General features: G+C 32.3%; 2 protein-coding genes across 2 annotated transcripts in view; one reads left to right on the forward strand and one right to left on the reverse strand.

Moving 5' to 3' along the window:
- The window catches only part of Su(var)3-3 (lysine-specific histone demethylase Su(var)3-3), a 182,177-nt gene extending 165,331 nt beyond the window's left edge, over nt 1-16,846 (forward strand). The window contains exons 7-8 of the mRNA XM_070634470.1: nt 13,768-14,139; nt 16,427-16,846. Of these exons, the coding sequence (XP_070490571.1) occupies nt 13,768-14,139; nt 16,427-16,623 (569 nt within the window). The 3' untranslated portion in view covers nt 16,624-16,846. The remainder of the gene's footprint in view (nt 1-13,767; nt 14,140-16,426) is intronic.
- A 5,658-nt stretch (nt 16,847-22,504) lies between these two features.
- On the reverse strand, nt 22,505-23,696 carry LOC139086267 (hatching enzyme 1.2-like). Its single transcript, XM_070634672.1, has 2 exons — nt 23,419-23,696; nt 22,505-23,311 (listed from the first exon to the last, which is right to left on the reverse strand). Exons 1-2 carry the CDS (start codon nt 23,660-23,662, stop codon nt 22,794-22,796), a joined length of 762 nt encoding a protein of 253 aa, XP_070490773.1. The 5' UTR covers nt 23,663-23,696; the 3' UTR covers nt 22,505-22,793.
- Between the last annotated feature and the right edge of the window lie 2,916 nt (nt 23,697-26,612).

The following is a 26,612-nucleotide window of genomic DNA, read 5'->3' on the forward strand; positions in this document are numbered from 1 at the left end:
AGTAGTAATGTTGCAATGTCATATCACAAGCAATTAAACCACAATTCCACGTAACAGCCATATGATAACGTCATATAATAGTCATATCATCAACAATCAAATCAACATTGTAATGCCAAAGTATTGAAGCTTTGCATTTATAATTTAAGCTTTATGGCTTTCCATAAAACCGACATTGTCATGATGTGCCGCACGGGAAATTGATTTAAAAAAATAAAAGAATAAAAAATGCGAAAAAAAATTTATTCGACTTAATACGTCTAACGACGAGTTTTATAGGTATTCATTTCTTAAATGATCCCATTCTCAACTTAGCTACTGTTTTCACATTTTTTATCATTTTTAATTCTCTTTTATAGTTCATTGAAAACAGACCCGATTATAAAGACTGAATGAAGAAGAAGACCGAGAGCCGAGAACTTCTTAATTCTTTATAAATATTTCTTATTTTACCCGTCTTTACACTGATAAAGATTCATCTTTATTTGATTGGTGGCCTTTTAAATAAGAATTCTCATATATACTTTAAAGTCGGTAAAGGATGAAATAAAGACAAGAAAAATCATCAACTGAATTAAGAGAAATGAACATTATGGGTGGCAGAATATGGCAAGGGCCAATATAAGAAATTAATTATTGATTCTGAAATTGTAAAGACAAGCGAAAGAAGAACAAACTAAGAAGACTGGAATATAACATAAAAAACGCGCATCCGCGATGAGACGAATAATTTTTTTTAAAAAATAAAAGAAATACAAAGCAGACTCAAGAGGATGATAATAAAAAAGAAGAAGAAATAACAAAAAAAAAAAAAAATCGAATCTTAATAAATAAATATTAAAATCTTTTTGGGTTATTTGATAAAGAGCTGCTGGTAGTAACAAGCATCGTACATAATAAAACCAATAAATGGTCAATTTGAATACACATATATCTACATAATTGAATATTACAGAACATAAAAAAATAAAAAAAAGGCATCGGAATCAGTGTTGCAATGGAAGATGTCTGCCGAAGACAAAGACAGCAGATTCTTCCACAGAATTTGTCTTTCAAAAGATTTTATCTGCGGAAGAAAGTTGTATTTTTGCAGATAAATAAAATTGTCTTTTGGAAGATTGTGTCTTCCGGTAGATTTAATCTTCCGCAGAAAACTGTCTTCCAGTAGACAAAAAAAAGTGTCTACAGGAAGACAGAATCTGCATGTAGATTTATTCTGCCGCAGAAAAATCTACCAAAAATTTCGTTTTTTTGTAAAATTCCTAGTTTAACAATTTATTTCCTATTAATTATGTACTATTTATGTTCGAAATCATCAATATTAATGTAACAAAGCTTTAAAAATATTGTAGATCATTTCAAACATGTGTAAATAGAGAAAAATAACTTTTAAAATTCAAAATGCCGTTATTTTTTGTTTACATTTGTTTTCGCACAATTTTGCATGAAAATTCCATGTAAATTGATTTTAAAAGCTTTGATACATAATTATTAATGTTCTGGAACATAAATACCACATAATTAATAGGTAATATATTGTTAAATTAGGGATTTTGCAAAAAAAAATGAAATTTTTGGTAGATTTTTCTGCGGCAGAATAAATCTACATGCAGATTTTGTCTTCCTGTAGACACTTTTATTTGTCTACTGGAAGACAGTTTTCTGCGGAAGATTAAATCTACCGGAAGACACAATCTTCCAAAAGACAATTTTATTTATCTGCAAAAAGACAACTTTCTTCCGCAGATAAAATCTTTATAAAGAAAGTGTCTTCTGCAGAAAAACTGGCAGATTGCAACACTGATCGGAATATCAATTTATAAAAATTAAAAACCGAAAAAATAAAATCGTGATGCTTTTTTCGAGGATGGCTTGTTAGGGGTCGTTTGGTCGTGATGTGACGCCACTGACGTCAAGTCAGCTAAATGCTTTGCTCGGGTATTTAATGGAGATGATAAATAATGGTTAAGTACTTAAGAAGAAGTATGTTGCATAATGCTCCCGGTAGTTAAGGTCTGAGTTACGCTGACTTGGTGGCGAATTTGTTTTCATTTCTACACCATGTGTCTACTGAGACTGTTCAAACTATATCTTGTGACATACCAACCGGTCTTGAAGCCAGACGCTTTATACGATTGAAGAACACCTGTAATTCTGATGCTTTTTGGCTAGTTATTCAGTCAAGGATCAATGAGTGTCCATAAGCCAGAGATATCTCGCCGTTAGGTTGTCCTTCGAGCAGTTCGAAGTATATCAGCTTTTAGCCCTGGGGAACTACATCACCTCCCTCAAAACACAGAACGTCATACCTGGACACACTCATTTATGCTCATGTTTGTTTTTTTCTCTGTCGAAATGGAAAACTATAAATCAGTTAATTTTATCAAATTAAATATATTTTATGTTATGGCAAAAAGGAACAGACACATAATTATTTTTTATAACCCCATCCATGAAACTAGATCCAACTCTATAAAATTTCCACAAATTATTGTTTTTCATTACGGTTAAGGTTAATGTTTATTTTGCATATATCCACACTTATTGGAATTTATTAAAGTCATCTCATATATTTGCTGATTTTTAATCGAATTTTTTTTACGTCATCAATTTTTTGAAACAAATACATGTGTATGTATGTACATTTATGGGGAACTCAGGGAATAATTTTTTTTTTAATAAATTGATTTATTGCTGTTGAAATGATTGATGGTTCGGATGACACAAAAAAAAAATTATCTCATTTTAAGGTTCTTTTCAACTTGAATTTCGCAAAATGAGGAATTTTTGACGTTATTATGGAATTGCCAATAAAAAAAAATAAATATTCGACGATAAATATTTTCTGGAATTTAATAAAAAAAAAGAAATTTTTATGTTAGCATAAAAATAGATTATTAGCATTTTCCCATTCAAAGACCTTCGTATCAATCATTTTATGTTGATGACTATGGGAAATAAGCAGCTTGTTAGGCAATCATCGAAAAAATATGTATTCTCAACTCGCTAGCATCATTCTTCTTCTATATTTATTTTTCATTAGCATTTTAATGATGAAATTGCAAGATAAATAATTCAACTAAATTTTTCTTTTTTTTTTTGAGGTAAAATTGCTTAATGTTTTGTAACAATTTATTCAATTGATTACTCCCACATTACAATGCCTAACATGAATACAAATTGCGACAAAGTTGGATGTATTTTTGGAAAAAAATTTAATTTGTTTTAGGACAGAGGTGTGCTCGAGGGGGTCATGTAGGGCAGGTTCATTTGTATTGATGTTAGTAGTTCATTTATGGCATTGATATAGGTGAAGATAAGCGTTTCAACTGCGTAAACCTTATCTGAGGGACATATGAGCCCATTGCATCATCAAGTGCAAGCTTCTCTTCAGAATCCGACTAAGTTTTAAACTTTTGAGGTCATTTTACTTCAATCAATAGAAAAATCCGTGAAAGTACACAAAGAACTCTGAAAATTTCAAGACCTAACCCAAATTCCATCATAACTACACCCCTGCCATCAACTGACATCCACCAAAATTATTCCCAGATCCACCCCCGCTCTGAGACATTTTAATTACAATTTAATCCCCAAAATTTCCTTTCTGATCTCTTGAGAATGCCATAAAAGTTTAACAAGCATAAAAGAAAGCACTTTATTCATAAAATGGAATCAAAATTTTTTGTGATCCTTGTGCATGCACGTCATACATTTATCTTACCAATTTTCAAGAGACTTTATCATAAATTTGCTTTTTTTTTTGCTCTCTTCCGAATGACTTAAAACAATCGGCTTTCAGTTTGCTTTTTGTTCCTGCTATCAAAATAAAAAAGAGCAGCAGCAGCAGTAGTAGCGGAGGGAAAGTAGAAGCAAAATATGTCGTGTAAAATAAAACGGATTTACGCAAAAAAGACATAAAAAATTGACTCGGATGATGATAATATCAACGACAAAAGCCGCATAATGTGAAAGCATATCCATACCATTATCTTTTACATATCATCATATTTCCCCATACATGTATGGTGAATGTATCTGTATTTTATATGAAGTTAAAAAACAGCAGACATCAAGAAGGGCTCGAAATGCCATTAAAAATTAATATATTTCCATTTAATTTCTAAAAATCTCTTTTTCGTGGGTGTAATGTCGACAGTAAGGTAGCACATAAGATTGGATTTAAGTGTATTTTTTCGCATATATATTCTCGCAAAGAGTGGGGAAAAAAAGGAATTTTCAATGCATAAATGAACGAAGAGTAAGTTGTCATGTCGACGACATGGAAAGCGACTAATGACAATTTTAAATACAAGAAAAATGTCTCATCATTGGGTTGAAAATGTGAAGTAATCATCACCTTAATTTTAGTCTTTAACCCCTCCATCCGCCAGATTTTTGTTATACCTTTTTTTTGGTGTGTGCCATTGCCTTAATGATATAAGAATAACGACAATGCTGAATGATGATTATGATGAAGATATGAAAATAGCACAAAATGAAAGGGAAAAAAATTGACTTGAGAAAGGAGCATCATTATCTTAATCAAAAAAGGATCATAATTGCGAAAATTGTGAAGAGCTTTTTTTCCCACTCCCTGTCATATACCTTTTTCGATGACATTGAAAATCTGAAGATGTAATTGGATACAAGTTTCAAATCACAACAGCCTCAAAATAAGAGAGAAAGTGTAATTTAGAAAATAATTTTGTCTTGAAGTAGATTTTCCATTGAATCAGACGATAAAGTACGTAAGGGAGAGATTAAGTCTCATAAGCTTTTATGTGCCTTTTATGTCAGACATTTCAAAACTCAAATTTAATTGGATTAAATTACGAACTTTTTCTGTATTATTGAGAAATATTTTTTTTATATCTGAAATGCGCAATTTTGTGGATTTCTTGGAATTAGTTAATACGACTTTCATGAGAATTTTTGATGAGTTTTAGGATATTTGATACCCAGCAACAAAGATTGAGTAATTTGAACTGCTTTTTGCTTTTTGAGATAGGCTGAAGATAGCTGTAGAGACATAAATTGTCAAGGATTCTAGAATCTCAATATTTTAATCTCAAAAATCTTTCTATGATACTTAATACCCTAAAATTGAGGCATTTTTTCATTTAATTTTTATGCTTGCGTTGATGCCTTTAATATTAGCTGTACCCATTAATGAGCTTTTTTCTCCATTAAGCTGCTCGCAAAAACTTACTAAGTAAAAATTATAAATAGCTCGACATGAAGAACATAATTTGTTTTATTATCACACAAATTTGTATCAGATCGTTCCCTCATTTCATGGCATAACTTTATGAGTTCATATATGTACGTAGCTAGGTATACTTACGTGTATTTTTTTTTTTATTATGCCCTTAAAGGACTCATATACAACCTTATTATATCTAAAAACACGAAAGAAAAAATCTTCAAAATTTTCTCTTTTCTTCATTTTTCTCCGCCATTACTTCGCATAAGTATAAAAATTAATTAAAAAACTTTGTAATTAAATGTAACATCGAGCAGAGGAACTGCTTTCATGGATGCCACACATGTGTTCACAAATTTTTTTTTATATGTGTGCTTAGTTACTTATGTGCATGGGATGTTACGGTGTTATTAGCGCGGATTATGAGGCAGTGGATAGTGTTGTGTTTAGTAGGGGATGTGGATGTGTATGGAAGGCGATTTATGGGTTTGTAATAATGGACCATATGGCTATGCTCTGATTAAAGCTGGTTTAGGTAACTTTTACAGATTCTAATTACTTTATAGGACAAATTTGGATAAATATTGAAGTATGGTGCTAGATTTGTATCGAACTTGCAGTCTAGCTTGTTACAGACAGAATTCTGGGCTTCCAACGTTCCAAACTTTACACACTTTAAAAGATCCCAGAATTGCCTCATCTTCGGCCTGCTATAGATAGCCATCATATCCATAGTCCCGGTCAGAGCTTGAAATCGGCTCGGATTTTGTATGAAATAGTCGATTAAAGTCAGTAAGTGACTTCGAGCTCTGATCCAAGTCTTTCGCACAGTCCCTTTCACCAGCTAAGTTCAGCATGAAAATTCCCTTAGTCATCAACCACAATATCCATAAAAGACACCAAAAATCACCCTCAAATCTCTATCAAAAGTCATCCCACACTTACTTTTTATACTTTTATCATCATCTCATGTTAGCTGTATAGAGAATATTAATTTATATCCTTTTGAGCTTAGCACACGTCGTCATATGTCCCTTTTATTGTTTTTGTGCCTGAATACTTAACGTTTTTTTTCTGCGCTTCTTTCTCGCTTTTATAAAAAAAAAATTTTATTTGCAATGCGTGATTTTAATGTCGCACATTAAATTTTTGTGAGAGGAGTTTGTTGTGAAGGATAAAGTAAATGTCAAATGTTGCCGTAAAAAAATGGCTCCTCGGGTTGAGGCATTAAAAATTTCTTTTTGCATTGATTTTACGAGCATAAAAAAAAGTTTAACTTTTTAATTTTGGGCGATAAATGTGCAATTTTCTATGTGAGAATCTCAGTCAAAAAATAAAAAAAAATAAAAAAATCCGTCAAGTTAAAGTGAGTTACCAACCGATTAGCAATTTTTTTATTTCCCAAATATTTCCATGAAAAACTATCAAATCTATCAAGTGTTATACATTTTTGGATAGGTAATTTAGTTTCCTATACTTTGCCAGGAAAATTTTTGGATAATTTTTAAGTAAAATAGTCATTTTGGGTATAAAACGCATTTGATTTATGTGAAGTTTCAATATTTTTGTGATTTCTCAACAATGAAATTATGAGAAGCCTTGAAACTTTGCAAATATATTGCTTATATAAATGTCAATAAACTGTAAAAGCTTCAGAATTTTCCAATGAGCTTTTCACGAGTTTTCCTAACCTGAATTTTTCACTCTATAAGGTCAATTATTTTGATAAATAGAAATTATAAATTATAACTGTTTATGCTATTCAATTCCATTTCTTATAAGCTTTCCATTGATATATTACAATCAAGGATGAAGCATAGGAATAAAGAGAAATCAATGAAAAAGTTCAAAAATTTCTGAAATTTTTGCAACTTTTCCGCCATCTTGAAATTTTCACTGCCTTTTCTGGTTAAACTAATTAACTTTTTTGTAATATTCATACCTTTTTAGAATTGTATTTATCAGTACTATAAACTACTTTAAACCGCATGGTTCTGAAATAAACACAACTAAAACTAGAAGAGCTCAAAGTTGGGGTCAAATGAAATACTCATTTGACAAAAAGTAAAAGTTTGATTTTTTGAGTTTTAATGAAGAATAATATATTTTATTGATTGACATTACAATAATATTGCATAATCCATCATTTTATTACATTAAAACATAAATAGAAGTCGAATTAGGAGTTTTTGAAAAATTTGATTTTGTAAATTTGGAATATTTCATTTGACCTCAACTTTAAGCTCCTCTAGCTTTAGTTGTGTTTATTTCAGAACCATGCGGTTTAAAGTAGTTTATAGTACTGATAAATACAATTCTAAAAAGGTATGAATATTACAAAAAAGTTAATTAGTTTAACCAGAAAAGGCAGTGAAAATTTCAAGATGGCGGAAAAGTTGCAAAAATTTCAGAAATTTTTGAACTTTTTCATTGATTTCTCTTTATTCCTATGCTTCATCCTTGATTGTAATATATCAATGGAAAGCTTATAAGAAATGGAATTGAATAGCATAAACAGTTATAATTTATAATTTCTATTTATCAAAATAATTGACCTTATAGAGTGAAAAATTCAGGTTAGGAAAACTCGTGAAAAGCTCATTGGAAAATTCTGAAGCTTTTACAGTTTATTGACATTTATATAAGCAATATATTTGCAAAGTTTCAAGGCTTCTCATAATTTCATTGTTGAGAAATCACAAAAATATTGAAACTTCACATAAATCAAATGCGTTTTATACCCAAAATGACTATTTTACTTAAAAATTATCCAAAAATTTTCCTGGCAAAGTATAGGAAACTAAATTACCTATCCAAAAATGTATAACACTTGATAGATTTGATAGTTTTTCATGGAAATATTTGGGAAATAAAAAAATTGCTAATCGGTTGGTAACTCACTTTATTTCAGTGATTCGTTTGAAGTTTCTCACATGAAAGCTATTCCGAAAAAAAAGAGTATTTATTGTGGCTGAGATAAAATACTTGAAATTCTTTTTTCTTTCTGCACAGATACAACATATTTTACTGTCGTAGTTGCATCATGCCGCCAAAGCCTATTGCAAAAAAGCCTTCGTTCCTTCTCTTTCCCTTCAGCAATTTTCAAATACTGCAATAGCATCGAGTATTAAAAAAAAAAGTTCTTTTTCTCCTGTATTTGTTTCGCATTTCATGCTGCAGGTTGTTATTGCTGAGTTGAGAGATATCAATAACAAACAAGCACGTAGAGAAGTTAGACGTTAAGCAATTCCCGTATGTGCAATTCATTTTAAATCAAACTTTAATCTCTTTTGATATCAATTTTCTGTATGTTTTTCTAGTTCCTTTTTTTTGTGTATGAGTTTTAAATAATGAAAAATTTCACTTCAGTTGCATTGAGAAATTCAGGGTTGGTGTATTGGATGTTATATTTGACTCACCCGAAAAGGCAAATAGGCCACCTTTAACTACCATATTGGACTTTATAAAATATGAAAGAATGTTCTTTGCATGTTAGGATCAGACTATGTTTGTGACAAGAAAGGATCTCTACTGGCCAGATTTCTATTTGATTAGTTGAATGTGAAGTTCAAGTGACAACAAAACGAATTTGGATGGCATTTGTCGTCCTTAGTACCAGACATAAAGGTAGCCAAAGAGTAATTTGTCCTCTAGGGGATTCGTTAGGTCAGATGCTGTTTTGATCTAAATTTGAAAAAACTTCTGCTTTTTTGTATACACAACCGTCTAAAATCGTCTAGTAAAATTTAAATTTAATTCTTCGAAGGCTCAAATGATGTGATTTTTCCTGCAGACTCAAAAGGTTGAAATTGGTTACTCATGTCTTCGTTAGCTGCAATTTTTTGTATGGGTCGATGACTTTTCTTTGGGTATCTTCAAACTTAAAATGAATTTAGGATCGGGAAGAAACCGATAGATGGTCTGTATTCATAGAGAAGATTCCATTTGGATCGTTGACAATGTTCAGACTTCCCGTATGGTATAAAACACCTTAAACGTCAATAATATCCTCTGTTGATAGCATCATGCCAACCTGATTTCAAGTCAATGACAAATACTGATTTACATCAACTTGACTCTGTCCAAGATACTGAATTTTTCCAACTTATGCTTTTGGGATTCTCTCATATGAGACTTCAACTCATATCACACATCCAATTCCCAACACTGATATGAAAACTCTAAAGAAGAAGTTTCATTGAATGCATCAAAAAAAAGTTTATGAAGGAATCAAAAGAAATACGAGGAAATAAACATGATAATTTTTTAAAGATAAGTGTGATAATAGTTCGTACTAAAAACTTTTCCTTTCGGCTTCATTTTCTGATACTTTTTGGAAATTTGGTTTAAAATTTCCAATTAAAAATTTATCATTCAAATGCGTCAAACTTGACTCTATTTTTTGGGGTAAAAATTTATTTTTGAAAATAAAATCAAGTTAAATTGTGAAACTTTCTTTTCCATTTTCATTTAAAATCCATTTTTATGTTCCTTTTTTTTTGAAAGAAAACTTTGACTTTTTGTGCATGTAATTGCAAATAGATAGCATCGGTTTTAGAAATGAATAGGAGAAAGTTTTTTTGCTCCCCTTAACATATAAAATTCTATTCTATGCATGAGTTTGAATATCAACATAATTTATGTTATGTACAAAAAACTTAGTTTTTTTGAACGCTTCAATCCATTCAATGACCTAAATTCATTTTCAATTCAAATAAAGTTTTGAGGCTATAAATTTTGCAAAAGAATATTTTATTGTTCTTGTGTTTTTTCATTCGCTTCCATATTTTGAGATCTGTGGATCTTTTTATGTATTTGAGCATTGCAATCGATTTGTTCGAGTTTTGCGGATGAGATATTGTGGGTCAAAAATTATAACAGCACTTTATCTCATTGAAAATGATGTAGATTATTTATTTGGAGGCAATTTTGCATGTTTTGGTATTGAGGTTTCAATTTTATTGCTCAATTGTGGATTAGTGCTATTGCTGAGGTCAAATAATTGTGAATAGGCTGTTCATTTGCTTAGTATTGATTTAAATGTCGTCTTTTTTTGGAAATTATGCTCTTGTTTACTAACAGAAGTGCCCTGGAACACATTTAATTACTTATTTTGCTGACCGTCATCGGATTTCACCGAATCTGGTAATATTAAGCTAGAGTCTCGACCTAGTGCCAATTCTTAGTCACGTATCTTTTGAGATATGCATTAATAGGGTGGTCAGAAGGGTTAGTCCGGATTTCGTTTAGCATGTTGTCATAGCTACATGGAAAACTCGGTTCAAGTCGACTCGACTTCATACTTAATTCGAGTCTACTTCAAGCTCTGCAAATTCTGAACCAGTTCTGTTCTCAACGCGAATTCTTCCTCTCCATTTGAAAGCACAATTTCGACTTCATCCAAGATAAATACCTCAAAATACAAAATAAACAAGTAAAAACTTGCCAATTGCTAGACAAACATTAGACTTAAAAAAAAATTGATTTAACACAGATTGGATGAAATATTTGTCGAATTTTTATTTATTCTTCACTATTCGATAAATACCAACATATTTCATGTCCACATTCTGCTGTTTTTATATGAAAATAAATAAACACAAGAGAGAAACTATGTGACGGTGATACTACTGAATTTCACTAAATGGACGGTCTACTGGATTTAAAATGGTGCAAATATTTTTTAGATTGGAACTCTTTTTTATCTTTTGTGTCCAATCTACTGCACGGAGGTAGAATTCTTGTTTTGTTTTAAAATTTCTTTACAATAAAAATATTTTTTTGTTCAAATGCCTGAGGCGAATCCAATCTTTACACCTGAAAAAGTTCAATCGAAATAATATTAAATTCTAGGAAATTTAGCAATGAATATTTTAGACTCTTTCTAGGTAGATTGTTTGCGAAACAAGCACATACCAAAAATATTTAAATTTGATCTGACAAGTTTCGAAATCTCGCCTGAAATTTTTAACAGAATAGATGTACAATTTGCATATGGAAATGAAAAGAAAATTGCTTTCGTTTCTCAGAAACTTGCGTAAGCATCAAAAAATTTGAATATAACAATTTTTTTTTTGTTCTCGACATTTTCAATTGAATTTGTTAGCAAATATTACCAAGCTACTTGTTTTGCATAAAATGATGTCAGAAATGATGAATTTTATACCTAATAGAAAAAGCAATGTAGTCAAAACAGACTTGACGATGTATAATTTCTTTAGAGAATTGTAAAGTAGATTCAATTAAGTTCAGGGAGCTGCAAGTATGGGACTTGAAAGCGCAGTTTTGAGATTGGAATTAAATTCTTATGAATGTTCGAATTTTGGTCTTTGTATTGGGATTCTTAGCCCGAATAACACTAACCGATCAGAAATCTGGTTCTAAATTGGCTTGACTCTAACTTGGTACTGGATTCGGTTTTAATCCATTGACTTTAGGGTCGATTATTTGACTTATTCTATTCGAATTGGATAAAATCCATCACTGATCAACAAACTGATAAAGATTTAGATCTGAGATTGATATTCTGAAATTCAAGCTGTTTGAGATATTTCCAAAAACTGAAATAGATTATCCGAAAATGAGGATAATCCACTTTAGTGAAATCGGCCGTATATTATTCAGAAAAAAACGGAAGGGCTAAAATCACAAGAAAAAACATGCAAATAGACGAATATCTTTAATATTGAGCAATTATTAGTCTCAGTTCTAATTCTATACATGTGATTTGAAGTGGATTGCAAGAAGAATGAATAGACTGATTCATTGATACAATGTAGTCAGACAGAATATCAGAAAGCTAGACTAGTTGACAAACAGACACAAATAAAAGGACAAATGACAGGCTGTCAGACACAGACACATGAATAAAGGGATTGTCCGACGAGAATAAAGTACAACCAGACAGAAAATGCATAGAAATAGACACCCAGCCATCTCATGAACATTGTGAAGATGTCTCTTAAAGACATGCACTAAATTATTCAGAACACAAGCAAATTTTCGCGAAATAAATTGAAATCATGCAAAAGACTTTTTACACCCCATTCCATCTTTAACTTCCTTCCCCTGCAATTTAGTAAAAGATGCTTTTATTATGTCTGTCGTTATTCGCAATTTTCTTCCCTAGCAACAGCTCGTTTCTCACACTATCGTCAGTAATTGAAAATCGATTTGTAATTACAATCGCAATCGAAATGAGAGCAATGAGTCTATTTTTATAGATTCTTTTCCTCCCTTCAACTTCCGCCACAAAAGTGCCAATTGAGTTGGCAATTGACATAATATGATATTTAATAACATTTTCTACAGAAGAGATTCTCTTGTTTGCTAGTTTTATGAAGTTGAAAATGAGCGAAATGAAAGAAAAAGTTTTTTTTTTTTCCATTTTTAACCCCCTTAGTTCCGACTGCAAAACAACAAAATGAATGGAAAATGAAAATTTTTTTGAATCAAACAGTCAACATTCATTATTTTAATGGACAATAAATTTACCATCATACGGCAATTTCTGGCATTTTCCTGTTAATGTCTCTGTACAGTCAGTTGCTGTTGATATCTCTGCACATTGAATATTTTTTGCAAATTGAGGTGTGAGTGTTAAATGGGGGATTCGATTGGAAAGGGGAATTGTTTTTAAATTACGGGTGTTGCTGAATGATTTCACGAAAATTTTGTATGGAGTTGTTAGGGGCAGAGTTGAGTTGGTGAGGGTGGCTTTTAGTGCTGTGTGAAAAACATAGGGTTGGGTGTGGGAACAATGGAAATTCGTCAAATTGTTTGAAAAATCAGCAAAATTTTGAAGAAAATCGGACAAATCTGATCGAAATTGGGTCAAAATTCGATCAAAATTGTCGTAAATATTCTATCAGAAGCCTTTAAACAATCAATTTGCTAAACATGCCTAAAAATCCTAATTGTCAATGTCCTCCCTAAAATGGCGTCATTCTTGCATTAATCAACATGTCGTCCATAAGAACTGTCAACAAAATACATATCGGATGGCATATTGTGGGTTCATAATGGGTGCTGATTACTTTGTTCTGTGTTCCATGATGGTCGCCAGATGAAGTCACCCAGGTTTTAGATAGTTCCAAAATAATAGCAATCCCTAGCATCATTAAGCTCCTCACCAATCGCCCAACTCTGATTGCTAGTACGAACATTCACTTCCTGTTGTACAAAAGGGTTGATTTTTTATTGTTGCGTCAATTCCTTTGTTCCAACAGATGTTTAAAGTTAGAATAAATTCATGTACAATATCAAATCAATCCTGTACTTTAGTTATGTAACAAGAATTATTTAATAAAATGCAAAAATTTCTCTAACAAATCAATTCACATCCAACAAAATTTCATGATGCTGCCAATTGTAAAAAGTGCAATAATACCTACAAAAAACTTTTTTTTTTAAATCCTCACATGAGCAATTGGTAGTCGGAATAAAAAATTCGATTTTTAAGCCATAAAAGCTGGCAGCTACAAAGCATAGAACAAAATTGATGTGTTTTAAACTCCAATTTATATCCTTAATTCCTCTTTCTGTTCCTGTTTTTTTTATAGGCGAACTTTTTCTGTTTTGGAATATATATCAGTTGCCGGTATTGTTGGCACTTGTAGCCGGTCAATCTGCTCACATTATGGAAAATGTATCCGATGATGTTATTGTCGGACGTTGTATTGCTGTATTAAAAGGTATATTCGGTGATAAAAATGTCCCGCAGCCAAAAGAGGCTGTCGTCACACGTTGGAGAGCTGATCCGTGGGCACGTGGTTCGTACAGTTTCGTATCCGTTGGCTCATCTGGTACTGATTACGATTTACTTGCATCACCTGTTAAGCCGCATGGAAATAAGGAGCCACGAGTAGAACAAAAGAATGATGAGGAAAATGAAGATGAAGACGATGGAATCTTGCCGAGATTATTCTTTGCTGGTAAGTTAATTAAGTTATTATTTCTATGGTCATATCTATAAATTTATCGAAATCTTCGTGAATCTTTATTTATTTTATCAATCACTTCGATGCTGCTCATTTTACATTGCCCAAAAAAAAACACGTTTAACCTCTTCTTAACATTCCTTCTTTACCTTATTCACAATCTATTCGCCTTCAACAGCGAATCCATGAAATAAGCTTATCACGATATTTCAATCAGCAACAAAAGCAGCAGCAACATATAGCCAAAGTTACAGTCAATAACACGTAATGAGATGGTCAGTGAGAATTTACGAAAAAATAAATATTTTTTGCGCATTTTTCCTCAACTTTGGATTAACATGTCTTGATGCGGTGGCTTCTGCATTATGTCTGTTGATGGTGCATTAGTTATGCGTGCTGTTTTTTTGTGGAGGCTTTTGATGGATATTGGGTTTGGGAAGAGAAGGTTTTTTGGGGAATTTGAAGCATTATTGCTGCAAGTAGCTTCTTGAAATGCTCATTTGTTAGGTTCTTGGTAGTTTATCAAGGGTGTAGTCAGGATAGGAATCAAGTTCTGGTTTAATTTGATAGGTCAAGACTGTCAAAAGAAGTAGTTATTAAGTATGCTGAGATATAGTCAAAGACTGGTACATTATTGCATTTTCTATGGGTTGACTAGGTCCATGTGATGTCTAAGCAAGAGAAAAAGCTGTCATGGTACAGCTGGGTACATTAGTAATGGGACTATGCTTGACAAATCAGTCGTGGTTGATCAAAGTGAAAGAATCTTGAGTTTTTCATAAAGAATGTCACTCAAACTACTTCTAAATGCTCCACACTACCTAAAAACTGCCCACATAACAGCTTCTCCATCTCATAATCCAACATAAATCCCTAACTTGCTAAATTTGGATGTTACTGAAAAGAAATTAACGTGGCACAATAAAATAAAGTAATTTCTTTATACACGAAAACGAGAAATGCAAAAAAAAGACTACAATATTAAATGCAGTAACATTTTTGAGACACACAGCACGAAATGACTTCTTGAATAAAACACATGAAGTAAGAAAAGAAGGCTGAAAAGAGAATTTAGTCAGAAGCAAATCAGCAGTTTTAATTAAGCCGTTTAAAGCGAACTAATTAAATCATTATCAAATTGACATTCCATTTTTCTTTTTTCGCGCGAAAGTACCATCAACTGACTATGCATGCATATATTCTTCTTACCATGTCTGTCTTTTATTTTTGCTGCTGCTCCTGCTACCGTTTCAGACTTTGTATATATATGTATAAAGAAATATAAAAAAGAATTACATGATAATGAGAAAATTACATAATAATCAGTTCTAATAAATATTTATTGCTCTCGGCATGCTTACCTCACTTGTCATCAATTTGAATTTCATTTCTTTTGCGATATCATAATAACATGAGAATTTAAGAAAAGAAAAAATTAAAATAATTTTTAAGAGGATTTGTAAGTCCGATTGTGATAATTTCAATAATTTATACTTAAATTAGCAATTTAAAAAATTAACCAAAATAAAGACATTCTTGCTGTTTTTTTTTCTTTCGGGGAAATGAGGATTATTATTTGACTGAGGGATTTAATTGGGCTGTTCATAAATGATGGAGATGCAGGAGTTGATTGCAAAGTCTTTTAAAATCTGTAATCCGTCCATATTATCTTAAATACGTGTCCCTGTTGGGAAGATCGTTGACCAAAACTTGGTTTGGAACTTCGAGGGACAATTGTTCGGATCCTACCATTCATAAATTGACGCCTTTTTAGTTGCTTAAATACTTACACTGCTAAATGTACGAGAGCAAGTCAAAATTGAAGACTAATTAAATGTTAGATTTGAGGTACGGGTCAGGAACATGAAGTTAAGCTTGAATAATAGCAATCAACGTCACAAGCTTGTCAATTTTCGACCAATATTGAAAATAATTATCAAATAGCACCTTGAGTACCCTTGTACTCTGTGCCATGCGTACTATTTTCGATATTTGTAGAGAATTGACAAGCTTGTAGCTTTTGTTTCTATTTTTCATGCTACTCTTCATGTTTTTGACCTGTTTCATAGCCTACCGTTACATTGACCCTCAATTTTGTCTTAGTTTGTTACAGCAGATAGATATTTCTTAACTTACATCATTTACGAACAACCCCCATCGACTTATCCCCATCCAAAATAATTAAAACATTAAAAATGATCCTGCAACATTTTTAATTAAAATTGCATTTTTTCTTATCTTAATCAACATTCATTCTTCTTCATGTCCAAAAATATAACAGGTGAGCATACAATCCGTAACTACCCAGCCACAGTACATGGCGCATTGTTGAGTGGATTACGTGAGGCAGGACGCATTGCTGATTATTTTATTGGAAAGATTCCGAATGAACCTGAAAAAGTTGAAACACCGAGTCAACAATCTACTGCAGAAGCTGACGATGATGTCATTTTCTTGGATGATCAGCCACAAAATTAAGCATCTCACATTTTTATTCATAATCAGATAAGAACTTTTAAGCATTTTTATTTTTAAATCAATTTTTTTTTTTTAATATGTAAGGAAAATACTCATGAGGAATAATTTTTAAAATTTTAAGATTTAGTAAATGATTGTAAGGTTGTATTTCATTTTGATTTGTAATTTGCACAAAAAATGATAAATAAAGCATAAGACTTTCTTTTGGATGTAGCTGTCAAAATTTGTGTTTGGTGTTATTTATCAGGAGGAATTTTTGAGGCAGTTGATGTATTTCAGAAGTATAAATTTAATATTCTTCCAAAATTTCAGGCAGAGAATTGGTGGAATTACTGCAAAATAAGTGTAAGGTAGTGAATTTTGGTTGAATTTTTCAATATTTCAGAAACTTAAGTTTGAGTATCAACGTCATGAAATTTGATTTTGAGCTTGATCTTCTGGCTTTGAATCATTCCATCAGTGTAGTCATAAGTGTAGCACCATAACAAGTTTTTGGCCACTTTTGAGTACCGTAGTGGTATATGTGTACCTTGGAACCATGCGTTTTGCGTGTTAGCGACAGTTTATTGATGGAAACTAAGAATTAGGCATCATTATATTGAACATCAGACTCAGTCGACTTCGTTAAGTTGAACATGTTGTTGAGAGACCTATTGAAGCTCCAATTAATGAAGGCTACCCAAGAACTCATGAAAAGACAATTTCGAAAGTAATACACCTGGCATCGGTAATTTGCAAGCTGTTGTCATCAATAGAGCCATCATTCAGATGCAACCTAAGGGAGGCAATGGATCACAATCAGATTTAAGAACTGTAGCTGTAAATTCAACATTCATGAAAGAATTTAATAGAACCAACTTGAATTCATTGAAACTGAATTAATATTGAAACGAGAGCTTGAAGCTTTAGAGCTTACTTAGAAATGTTCCTACACGATTTAAAATGAAGGATTTACAAATAAATAGAAAGCCTTCATCAAATACGTCACATAAAAATACAGCTAAGCTGTTTCTTGAATCTTCTCAGTTATTCCTTCACAGCTTCAATTCTATTTTTACGGCAATTCAATCGAAAAGTTAAGAAAAAGCTCACAATAAGACTTGTACAACTTGTTGCTCGGTTGCATACACTTTAGGCGTTTTTAATTTTTTAATCTGTTTTATTAAAATTCTATAGAAAATTGTGATTGTCATTATTCGGCATTAGGAGTGATGTATTTAGGAGGGAATTAGCGATTCTTATACTCTGCTAATCAGGTTCAGCTTCCTACGCGTCTGCACAGCATTTATCATTTATTTCTTTTTTCATTTGCCATCAAATGAAGCAAAAGTACGAAATGAAAGAATTAATTTCAATTTCATATTCAGTCTTACAAATTATATATCCTCAATAAAAGAGATTCACTTATGAATTATTTCGCAACTTCCATGCTTAAAGCACTTTTTTTCATTCATCATAAAAAATTCATAAAGGAGGAACAAAAATGACAATAGACTTCTGCATGCATGTATTGCACTGAATATTCATATGAATAATGAAAAAGAAATGCAATTTAAATAATGAAAAAAAGAGAGGAAGTTTTTTTTTTCAGCATTCAACGCATGCAGCATCGTTTCCTTCTTTCTATTAAATGAGTTTTTATTTCTGTTCCTTTATAGCTGAAAACTTTTTTTTTTATTTGTTTTCATTTTCTTTTATTTTATAGAAAAATTTAAAATTGTTTTATTCATTAAAAATCTTTTTCATTTTAATATTGCAAAGTTTCAAATGCTTTTTTGAAAAGAGCTATGCGGTAAGTGATGCTGTTGTCATATTTTGATGCATTTTGAGCTAAATTAAAGTTTTTTATGCTAATTTAAAGTCGCATTTATTCAAAAATTTATATTGAAAATTGAATATAGATTCAGGTCAGGTGTTAGGGGTTATTCAATCATTATATGCACATATTTTGGGCTTATTGTTTAATGGTAGGTGAATGCAGTGGCGGATTTGAATGGGAGAAGGTAGATAAAGTGGAAAATGTTTCTTATGGCTGACGTGACTCTAGCAAAGAGCCGAATTTATTGAAATCTGGTCTCATTCTAGTCTAAGTCTTTATCAGAGTTCGAAGTCGACTCAGATTTTGACTAAAAATGTCGACTCAGGTCTCCGACTGAATTGTATGAAAAAGTCGACTCCATTTAAAATTCGAGTCGAACTCGACTCTCTGGTCTTCACTGTACCTTCCGGGAGAGGGTATTGGTTACCTCTTACATCTTCGATACAACGATTCCCGTACAATTCCCCATCCTCTAACCGAAAACTCCATCTATACACCTGTCACATACATTACCAATCCCCTCCTCAAAAACCCCAACTACACTTCTTGTCACATCCACAAGTATATTAACTAATATCCGAAATTTAATAAATTATCCGTTTTTTCTTTTATTTCAATTCAGCATAAATGGAAACAAATCCCATTGCAAATATTTTTAAAATCCCACATTCAAAATAAACATACATCATAGCTTTGTTTTATTATCAATTTTATCAATAAATATAATTGATGCAAAATATATTGAACATAAAAAAAATACGAGGAATATTAATCCAGACATAAGCCTATTATTTCAAACACAAAAATAAAATAAATAGAGCTGTGAGAATATTAGTGTTGAATTTAATTTAGGACAAACTGGGATAGAATGGATGTGTTGTGATTTGGGGGAATGTTAAGAATTGGGTTGAGGGTTTTTAAAGCTTGATGTTGACTAGAATCGATTAAATCAAATTAAATCGGCTCTAAGACTGGCTCAAAACATTTAATTGAAATGAGTCAGCTTGAATCGACTTGAAGTCTTTTGGAAATAACCGAGTTCTCCAAAAGTTACTGAACAAGCGTTGTAAAGCTGCTGTTAATCGTCACCATTTGTCTTTGGCAGCCTGCGTCTAATGGCATTGGGTTACGCCGTTAAGCATTGACGATCAAGGACAATGGTCGCCGTTGGCTGCAAATTTAACACTGGTTAGGATAGCTATAGCAACTCTGCACTCGACTAGACATTGAACCCTACAAGCCAGCCCCAATACAAAAATTCACACTTAATTCCCCCAATTATTACAACTACTCAAACACTTTCATCCTTCCTCCCCCCAAAAAGCAATCCACTCCAATTTAAAAGTGAATTTAACGTACAACAAACGAAATTTATTATCAAACTTCATGCGTGTCGCTTATCACAAGATGAGAAGCTCAGTTGAGAGGAAATAAAAAATATTGTCACGGTGCTATTTTTTTTCTTGATAAATTGAATTATCCGCCTTTCGTGTGGCGATGACGTGATTGAGGTCAGAACTTTTTTTTTTCGAGTGAGAAGAGAGCAAAATTGATGATGTGCAATTGATTGAATATAAAAAAAAGCGATTCCTTTATTGTTTATTGTTGGTAATAATAATCATAAGCGAATTATGTTTTGAGAGAGGCAAAAAAAAAGGCATGTCAGATGTCCATCAGTTGCAGGAGATGCGATGATTTAATGCCATTCAATGCCTTTGGTGATGTGAACTTTGACTTATTTTTTCTAATAAAAAGAAGCTTAAAAGTTTTGATGGAGTTTTGTTTTGGGGAATTAAGAATTAGGCTTGAGAAGCTCGCTTTGTCCATTTGGGGCAAATTGAGCTTTTTGAAAGCAAGTTGAACTTTTTGGAAGCAAATTGAACTTTTATGAAATCAAATTGAGCTTTTTGGAAGCAAATTGAACTTTTTTGAAAGCAAATTGAGCTTTTTTGAGAGCAGATTGAGCTTTTTGAAAGCAAATTGAGCTTTTTTAAAAGTAAATTGAATATTTTTGAGAGCAAATTGAGCTTTTTGAAAGCAAATTGAACTTTTATGAAAGCAAATTGAGCTTTTTGGAAGCAAATTGAGCTTTTTGGAAGCAAATTGAACTTTTTTGAAAGTAAATTATGTTTTTTTTGAAGCTAACTGGATGTTAATAAATGAAACTCAAACATGCGCCATCAAAATCCCTCGTCATCAACTCCAAACTTCCTCAATTCTCTTTTCGTCTCTCACCATTCATCCTGTTCGTCCAATTTTTTCCAGCCTTCTATTTGAGCGATTAAATGTCATAAGCATACACATCAATATATATTTATTGAAAGCATTATTTTCATCGTCACACTATATCGAGCAACTGAAATTACCGCAACTGATGTTCTAAGTGAAATGAATGGGAAATAAGAGTGAACAGCATCCGAGAAATAAATAAAAAAAAAGGCAGGAAAATGGTAAAGGAATAAAATTAATTTATTTCAAAGTTTTTTTTTCTGCGGCACCCATAACTCACTTGTTTTATGTGCTTTTATGTTATGAGTCAAATGCAGATAAAGAGTGTTTAGAGACGAGTGAAATTTGTGGCTAAACATAAAGAGGAGGACCGAAGGGAAAAGTTTTTTTTATAGGTTAGAATTTGAAAATTGCGATGAGCTATAAATTTATGGTCAAAATATTTTCTATGCTCATTTTGTGGATATATGTTGAATTTGTTGACTATTAATTTGAATATAAGAATTTTTGGCGTACATTATCTGACATAATTTACACAACTTTTTTGTTTATAATGTTCACATTAGCTTTATCGGAAGCCATAAACGCAAATTTTTGAGGATGTTTACGTTGCCTTATTATGGTTTAATTGCTTACTCCCATAAAATAATTAAATCTTCTTTACACAGTTTATGATGCTTGGAAGAAAAACATCCGGTGACTTTCGTACGGATGGGTTATTATGTCATGTTATGGCAGGGTTGAGATCAGGATTATGAATTTAAATTATTGAAGTTTTATATGGCTTCAGAAAGGTGAAAATCGGCTTGTGGACAGCATTGTGGTATCTTCATGGCAGGTTCAAGTCAAATTTGTTGATATCTGCATATGCACAAATTGAGTTCAGATATGGTCCGCCATGGAGCTTAAATACTTGAAACTCTACCTCAACATATGGGGTCGTTCACTTATGTAACGCTCTGAGGAAGGAAGGTAAATCAAGATTTTGTTAGACTGTCTTACTTAAATTGACTGATTATTTGAAAAATGATAATCCTTAAACCTATAAATAACCCTGATTAATAATATAATTTAAGTCATTTGTCTGTTCTTCTGTCCTTCTGTCCGTCATTCAGCTATTAGCAACGCTTCTTTTTCATAAATCTTTCCACCATGTTTTGCGGGGGAACATTCTAGTATTCAATATTAGAATATTAAGAAAATTGTGCAAAAAATGAAGAGGATGATGTAGGATGATGAAGTTAAAAATTTGCAAAATAAATATTTGATATTCTGTTGATGTTTTGGAGTTATTCAGTATATTTTGGAAAAAGAAATTTGATTTTTCGTTATATCTTCAAGCTCTTTTTAAGAGGAAACCCGATGAGCTATTTTTAAATTTTTTTGCAAGTTCTTTATTAAAGTCACTGGCTAATTTTGAATTTAAAATTAGAATTGGCTTATTAAGGTCACACTCAAGGCGTAGATACTTCCTATAATATTATGAAATTCCAGCATTTTTGGATATTAATTGGAACTTACTAACCTCACTTGCCGTAAAGATCAATTGTTAACCATGTCCCACCTGATGTCGTTTTAAACTGGCCTTATCGCAATACTGTCTCTATCTATAGCTTCCTGCATCATAGGACATCCTTAAGCTGATCTTAAACAGGACTAGAGAATAATTGGGTCATATCTAGTATTTATGTAACAGTAAAATAGAATATGCTCAATATTAATGCCTTTTGATGATAAAATAATTCAATTTGCCAACAAATTCAAGAAAATCCCTGACCCAGATTCTTATCTAAGCTACCCAAAAATCCCAAACCAATTAAAAAGCTTTCCAACTTCAATTTTTAATTACAAACATTTATTTTTCATTAATAAAATATTTAGCGCTGTGTACAAAAAAAAAATTAAATCTTTTGTAAATTTTATAACCTATTTGTTGTAGCTGAAATGAGTAGTCTAAATATTTGTACATCAAATGCTGTGCTGTGATTTTTGTGCAAACGGATTTATTTGTGGATTTTATCAGTCAAATATGTGGGAGTGTGGATTCATCATCGCAAATAGCAAGGTTTTAAATTTTAATGTTGAAATTTGCGTGCGACAGCATTTTTGGAATTAATAAGCTTTAGCATGCATACATGTTCTTAATTCTGGCGACATCACCGCTTGAGAGATATGAACGTTGTCCCATAACTTTTTGATCTGTTGAGCTGTAAGCTTGAATTGTCATTTGGCCGTTTCTAGAGAATGAATATGGACCGTAATGCATAACAGATGAGATGTCATAGCTTGTTCCATAATTATTCCAAGATGCTGGATCAAGAGTTTTGAACCAGACATCCATTCCACTTTGAATATTTCCATAATTAATTCTCACTCTTGAATCACGTTGATAATGTTGATGCATGTGGCCGTAGCCTAATGCATGAATCATTTCGTGCATTGCAATTCCATGAACCATGCAGCCACTTCTTTTCAATGATAGGTCTTGTTTGCCTCCAATTCTTCCAACATATGACCAGCATCCATCACCACTGAAGATTCTGATGTAGTCAGTTTGAGTTGAACGGGGAATGAATGATACGCAAGTTTTTGTGGATATTTCATTCATTGCTGTTAGGATGAGGTTCCTCTCGGATGATGCTGTGAATTGGAAGAGAATTTTAGAATTTCGATGAATTCTTCAGGCTGAGACAATCCCAAAGTATCTTAGTCCAATCTTTTGAATCACAACCCACAACTCTACTTACAATAATCAGCATCAATCACATAAGGAACTGTAACTCGTCCATTAATCTTAGGCCATCGAACTTTTGTATTGACAGTTCCAGTTCTTCCAGCTCTGCCTGTATGTTCAGTTTCAGTTTGTTGTTCTGGTGTCAGCACAATATCACCCTGAAATTTATCACCATACTCTTGCTCCAACTCAATTGGATTTGCATTTAACGCTACTAAAAGGCACAACAATGAGATTTGTAGAAGTAAAAATTTCATTTTAATTCTTTAATTTTTCGATCCTTTTGGAAAAAGCTTTGACTTGATACTGAAAAAATCTTTCAGAATGAGCAGACTTAAATACTATCTTGATGACATTTATGTACTTAATTCGCACATTATGAGTGCAAAATAAGAATTTTACGTGTGTAAAGTGTGTGTATGCTTATGATAAGAGATATAAGCAAGTAGCATGTGATGTTAGAGATTAGAATTGTATTAGATTTAGTTGTGACAGCGAAGATAGTTAGTATCTCAATAGTTTCTCTACAGATGTGAAGAAGTTCTTAAAAATGTCTCAAATTTGAATGATTATCTGTCAATCTGTCAATTTCGTTGCAAGACACCTGTTATTTCCCTGTAATCTTAAAGAAAATACGTTTGTGACAAACAATCAGAATTATTTTTATTTGACACACATTAAGTTCAAATAAGAGTGTGCCTTTAATCTAGAAAATATTGTATTTTCCACGAAAAGTGTCTGCAATTCGCCAGAATACTGATATGGGGGCACAATAAGTGTTCACGAGCTACAATGAGTTTTAATAATATTTTCACAGTCAGGGCAGTTGTAAAGATATGGATAAAAGTCAAATCAGTTCAAATTGGGGCTCAGACAAGAATTGCAGGGCTGTATTTCGTGCATTTTAGGTGTTCAAACATAGATGAGCTTCTGCTTCGATATCTGAGCTCTTATATCGGCTCAAATGCTCGATAACCCAAAATTGTCGATCTTAGGAAATTCTAGGAAGCAAAAGCCATCGATAGATTTTACTTTAAATGCCATCAAACCATTCAATGAAGCATACCTAATCATCTTATTCGAATAAATTACTATTTGTATTTTATATTAAATTAACAATCCAATCCAACGACTACACGATCCCATCACAAGCATCCTCCAACAAAATTACAAATCAATAAGCCAAAAACAAAAAACCAACAAGCCCCTCCAACAAGCAATTCCGAAAAAAGATTCATTAAAATGGATGCAAATAAACGTAAATCTTAATTCTTCCTAATCAAACGCCAATTTACAATTAATTCTTATTTTCTTTACGCTCTCTATCTTCCCCATAAAAATCATCATCACTTCTCTGTTATCCACTTCCATTCCATTTATCCCCTCTAGATTCGCTTTACCATCTTGCAATAAAAAAAAAGGAACATCATTGAACGGCAAATTTTTGTTCAAATTAAATGGCAGGTAGTTTAATCTCATTTGCAAATATTTACATTTTTTTTTGCTTGCCTCTCTTATTCTTTAATGTTCATTCTTTGCCACCTTACATGCATACTTAGATTCACGCATATACAGTGGTGGAGCTAGAGATGTTGAGTTTTTGGAGATTGGGAAAGAATGGGGTTTGTTGAAAGTTGTTTTAATTTATTTTGCGTTTATGGATACAGTTACGGAAGGCATAGGAGGTAGAAATGAGAATAAATCAGGCACTAGGCTTGCATGACCAGCATTTTGGGTCAGATTCGGTAAGATCTCGCTTCTAGTTAGACTAAAGACGGCCTAAAGTGAGATTTTTTGCTTTTTATACAGCTTGTGTTTTCAGCAAGTATTGTACTTGGTATTGGTAATAGGGAATAGATAGCTAGGAATTGTGACTGAGTTAGATGTCATCTCTAGATCTCTAGGAGGCGTTAAATGGTGATTGAGCTTTGTCAATTGAATTCTTAATCATAGCTTATCAATCCTTAATGAAAAGCCAATTCTAGCATAACTTCCCAAGTTTTCCTCGCCTTTACCTTAGGTCTCCTACATACTTACTTCCTTACTTCGCTAGCCGAGCAGATCAATTGGGATCTATAGCCTTCATCAGATGACACCTAAAGCTGACTCTATCGCTGGCTTCAGTCTGCCAATTAATCTCCCACATACACCATCTAATTACACACCTGTCCCACGCTCATACAGACTAGATTCCAAAAACAGACTGAGGGAATGAAAAAAAAGTTGATTCAAATTATGAAAATGAAGGAAGCAAATTTAGCTCGTCTAATTTCTTTGTTGCTTTTTCGGTGAACAAAAAAGAATTTGCACCTTCTTAATTCCTTTGCTGTTTATCCATTCAATGTGGATCTTGTTTGAGCAAGAGAAAATGTAATTATCATACATTAACTTAGCCTAATGTTTGCTGCCTCGTCGCGTCTGCATTTTTACCTATCTTTTACAATTTTTTTTGAGGAGGATGTAGGTGAACGGATGTGCTAGGTGTGATGTTGAAACATTATGAAAACCAAATATGTAATAAAAATCTCATTAAGGTGTTAGGGTAAGAAAGAATGCAGACAGTGAATGAACGTAAAAGGGAAGTAGAAAGGAAACCAATAAACATTTAGCAAAAACCTTCACAAATTTACTGTTGCTTTAGTGATTCTTCCTCTTCTGCCTTTTTATGATGCTCTCTGCTCTTTTCTACAACTTTTACACTTGATATGGGGAAATCAAGGGACTGAAATGGCCGGAGGATAATTTATATTGTAATGATTAAGGTATGGAGATTCACTTTTTTATTGTTCTGTATTGAAATTTATTTGTTGTTGTGTGTTTTAAATTGTGGTTTTAAGTGGTGTGGATATAGGATTTGTTGTTGTTTTGAAGATTCAATTTATTGAGGGGAAACGTTCATAAGTTGGCTAAATATCGTCGTGGAAATATACTGGACGGGGTAGTGAAATTTAATATGCATTTTAATGGGCATATCTGCAGTTAAGTATCTGAAGACAAAGTGCCTAGGATGGCATACTGTTGAAGAGAGCAAAACACTGTTTTTTGAAGGACAAAAGTTCAATTCCGCAAATTTAGCCTGGCCTCTAAGCACCAATCCCACATTTTCCCGTAAATCCAAGCAACATAGTGGGACGAAGAGTCGAAGATGAATGGGACGCTGTTTAATACAAGATGCGTTTGCCTAGCAAGCTGCCATCCTTAAACCAA

This window comes from Chironomus tepperi, unplaced genomic scaffold (genome assembly GCF_022539635.2).
Source record: "Chironomus tepperi strain 1889 unplaced genomic scaffold, CSIRO-AGI_Ctep_v1 contig_85, whole genome shotgun sequence".
Taxonomy (NCBI): domain Eukaryota; kingdom Metazoa; phylum Arthropoda; class Insecta; order Diptera; family Chironomidae; genus Chironomus; species Chironomus tepperi.

Excerpts from the sequence above, each read along its gene's own strand:
- LOC139086267 (XM_070634672.1), bottom strand. The coding sequence starts at position 23,662 with ATGAAATTTTTACTTCTACAAATCTCATTGTTGTGCCTTTTAGTAGCG. Across the intron at positions 23,312-23,418 it reads TGTGATTGATGCTGATTATT|CATCATCCGAGAGGAACCTC; the intron begins GTAAGTAGAGTT and ends TCCAATTCACAG.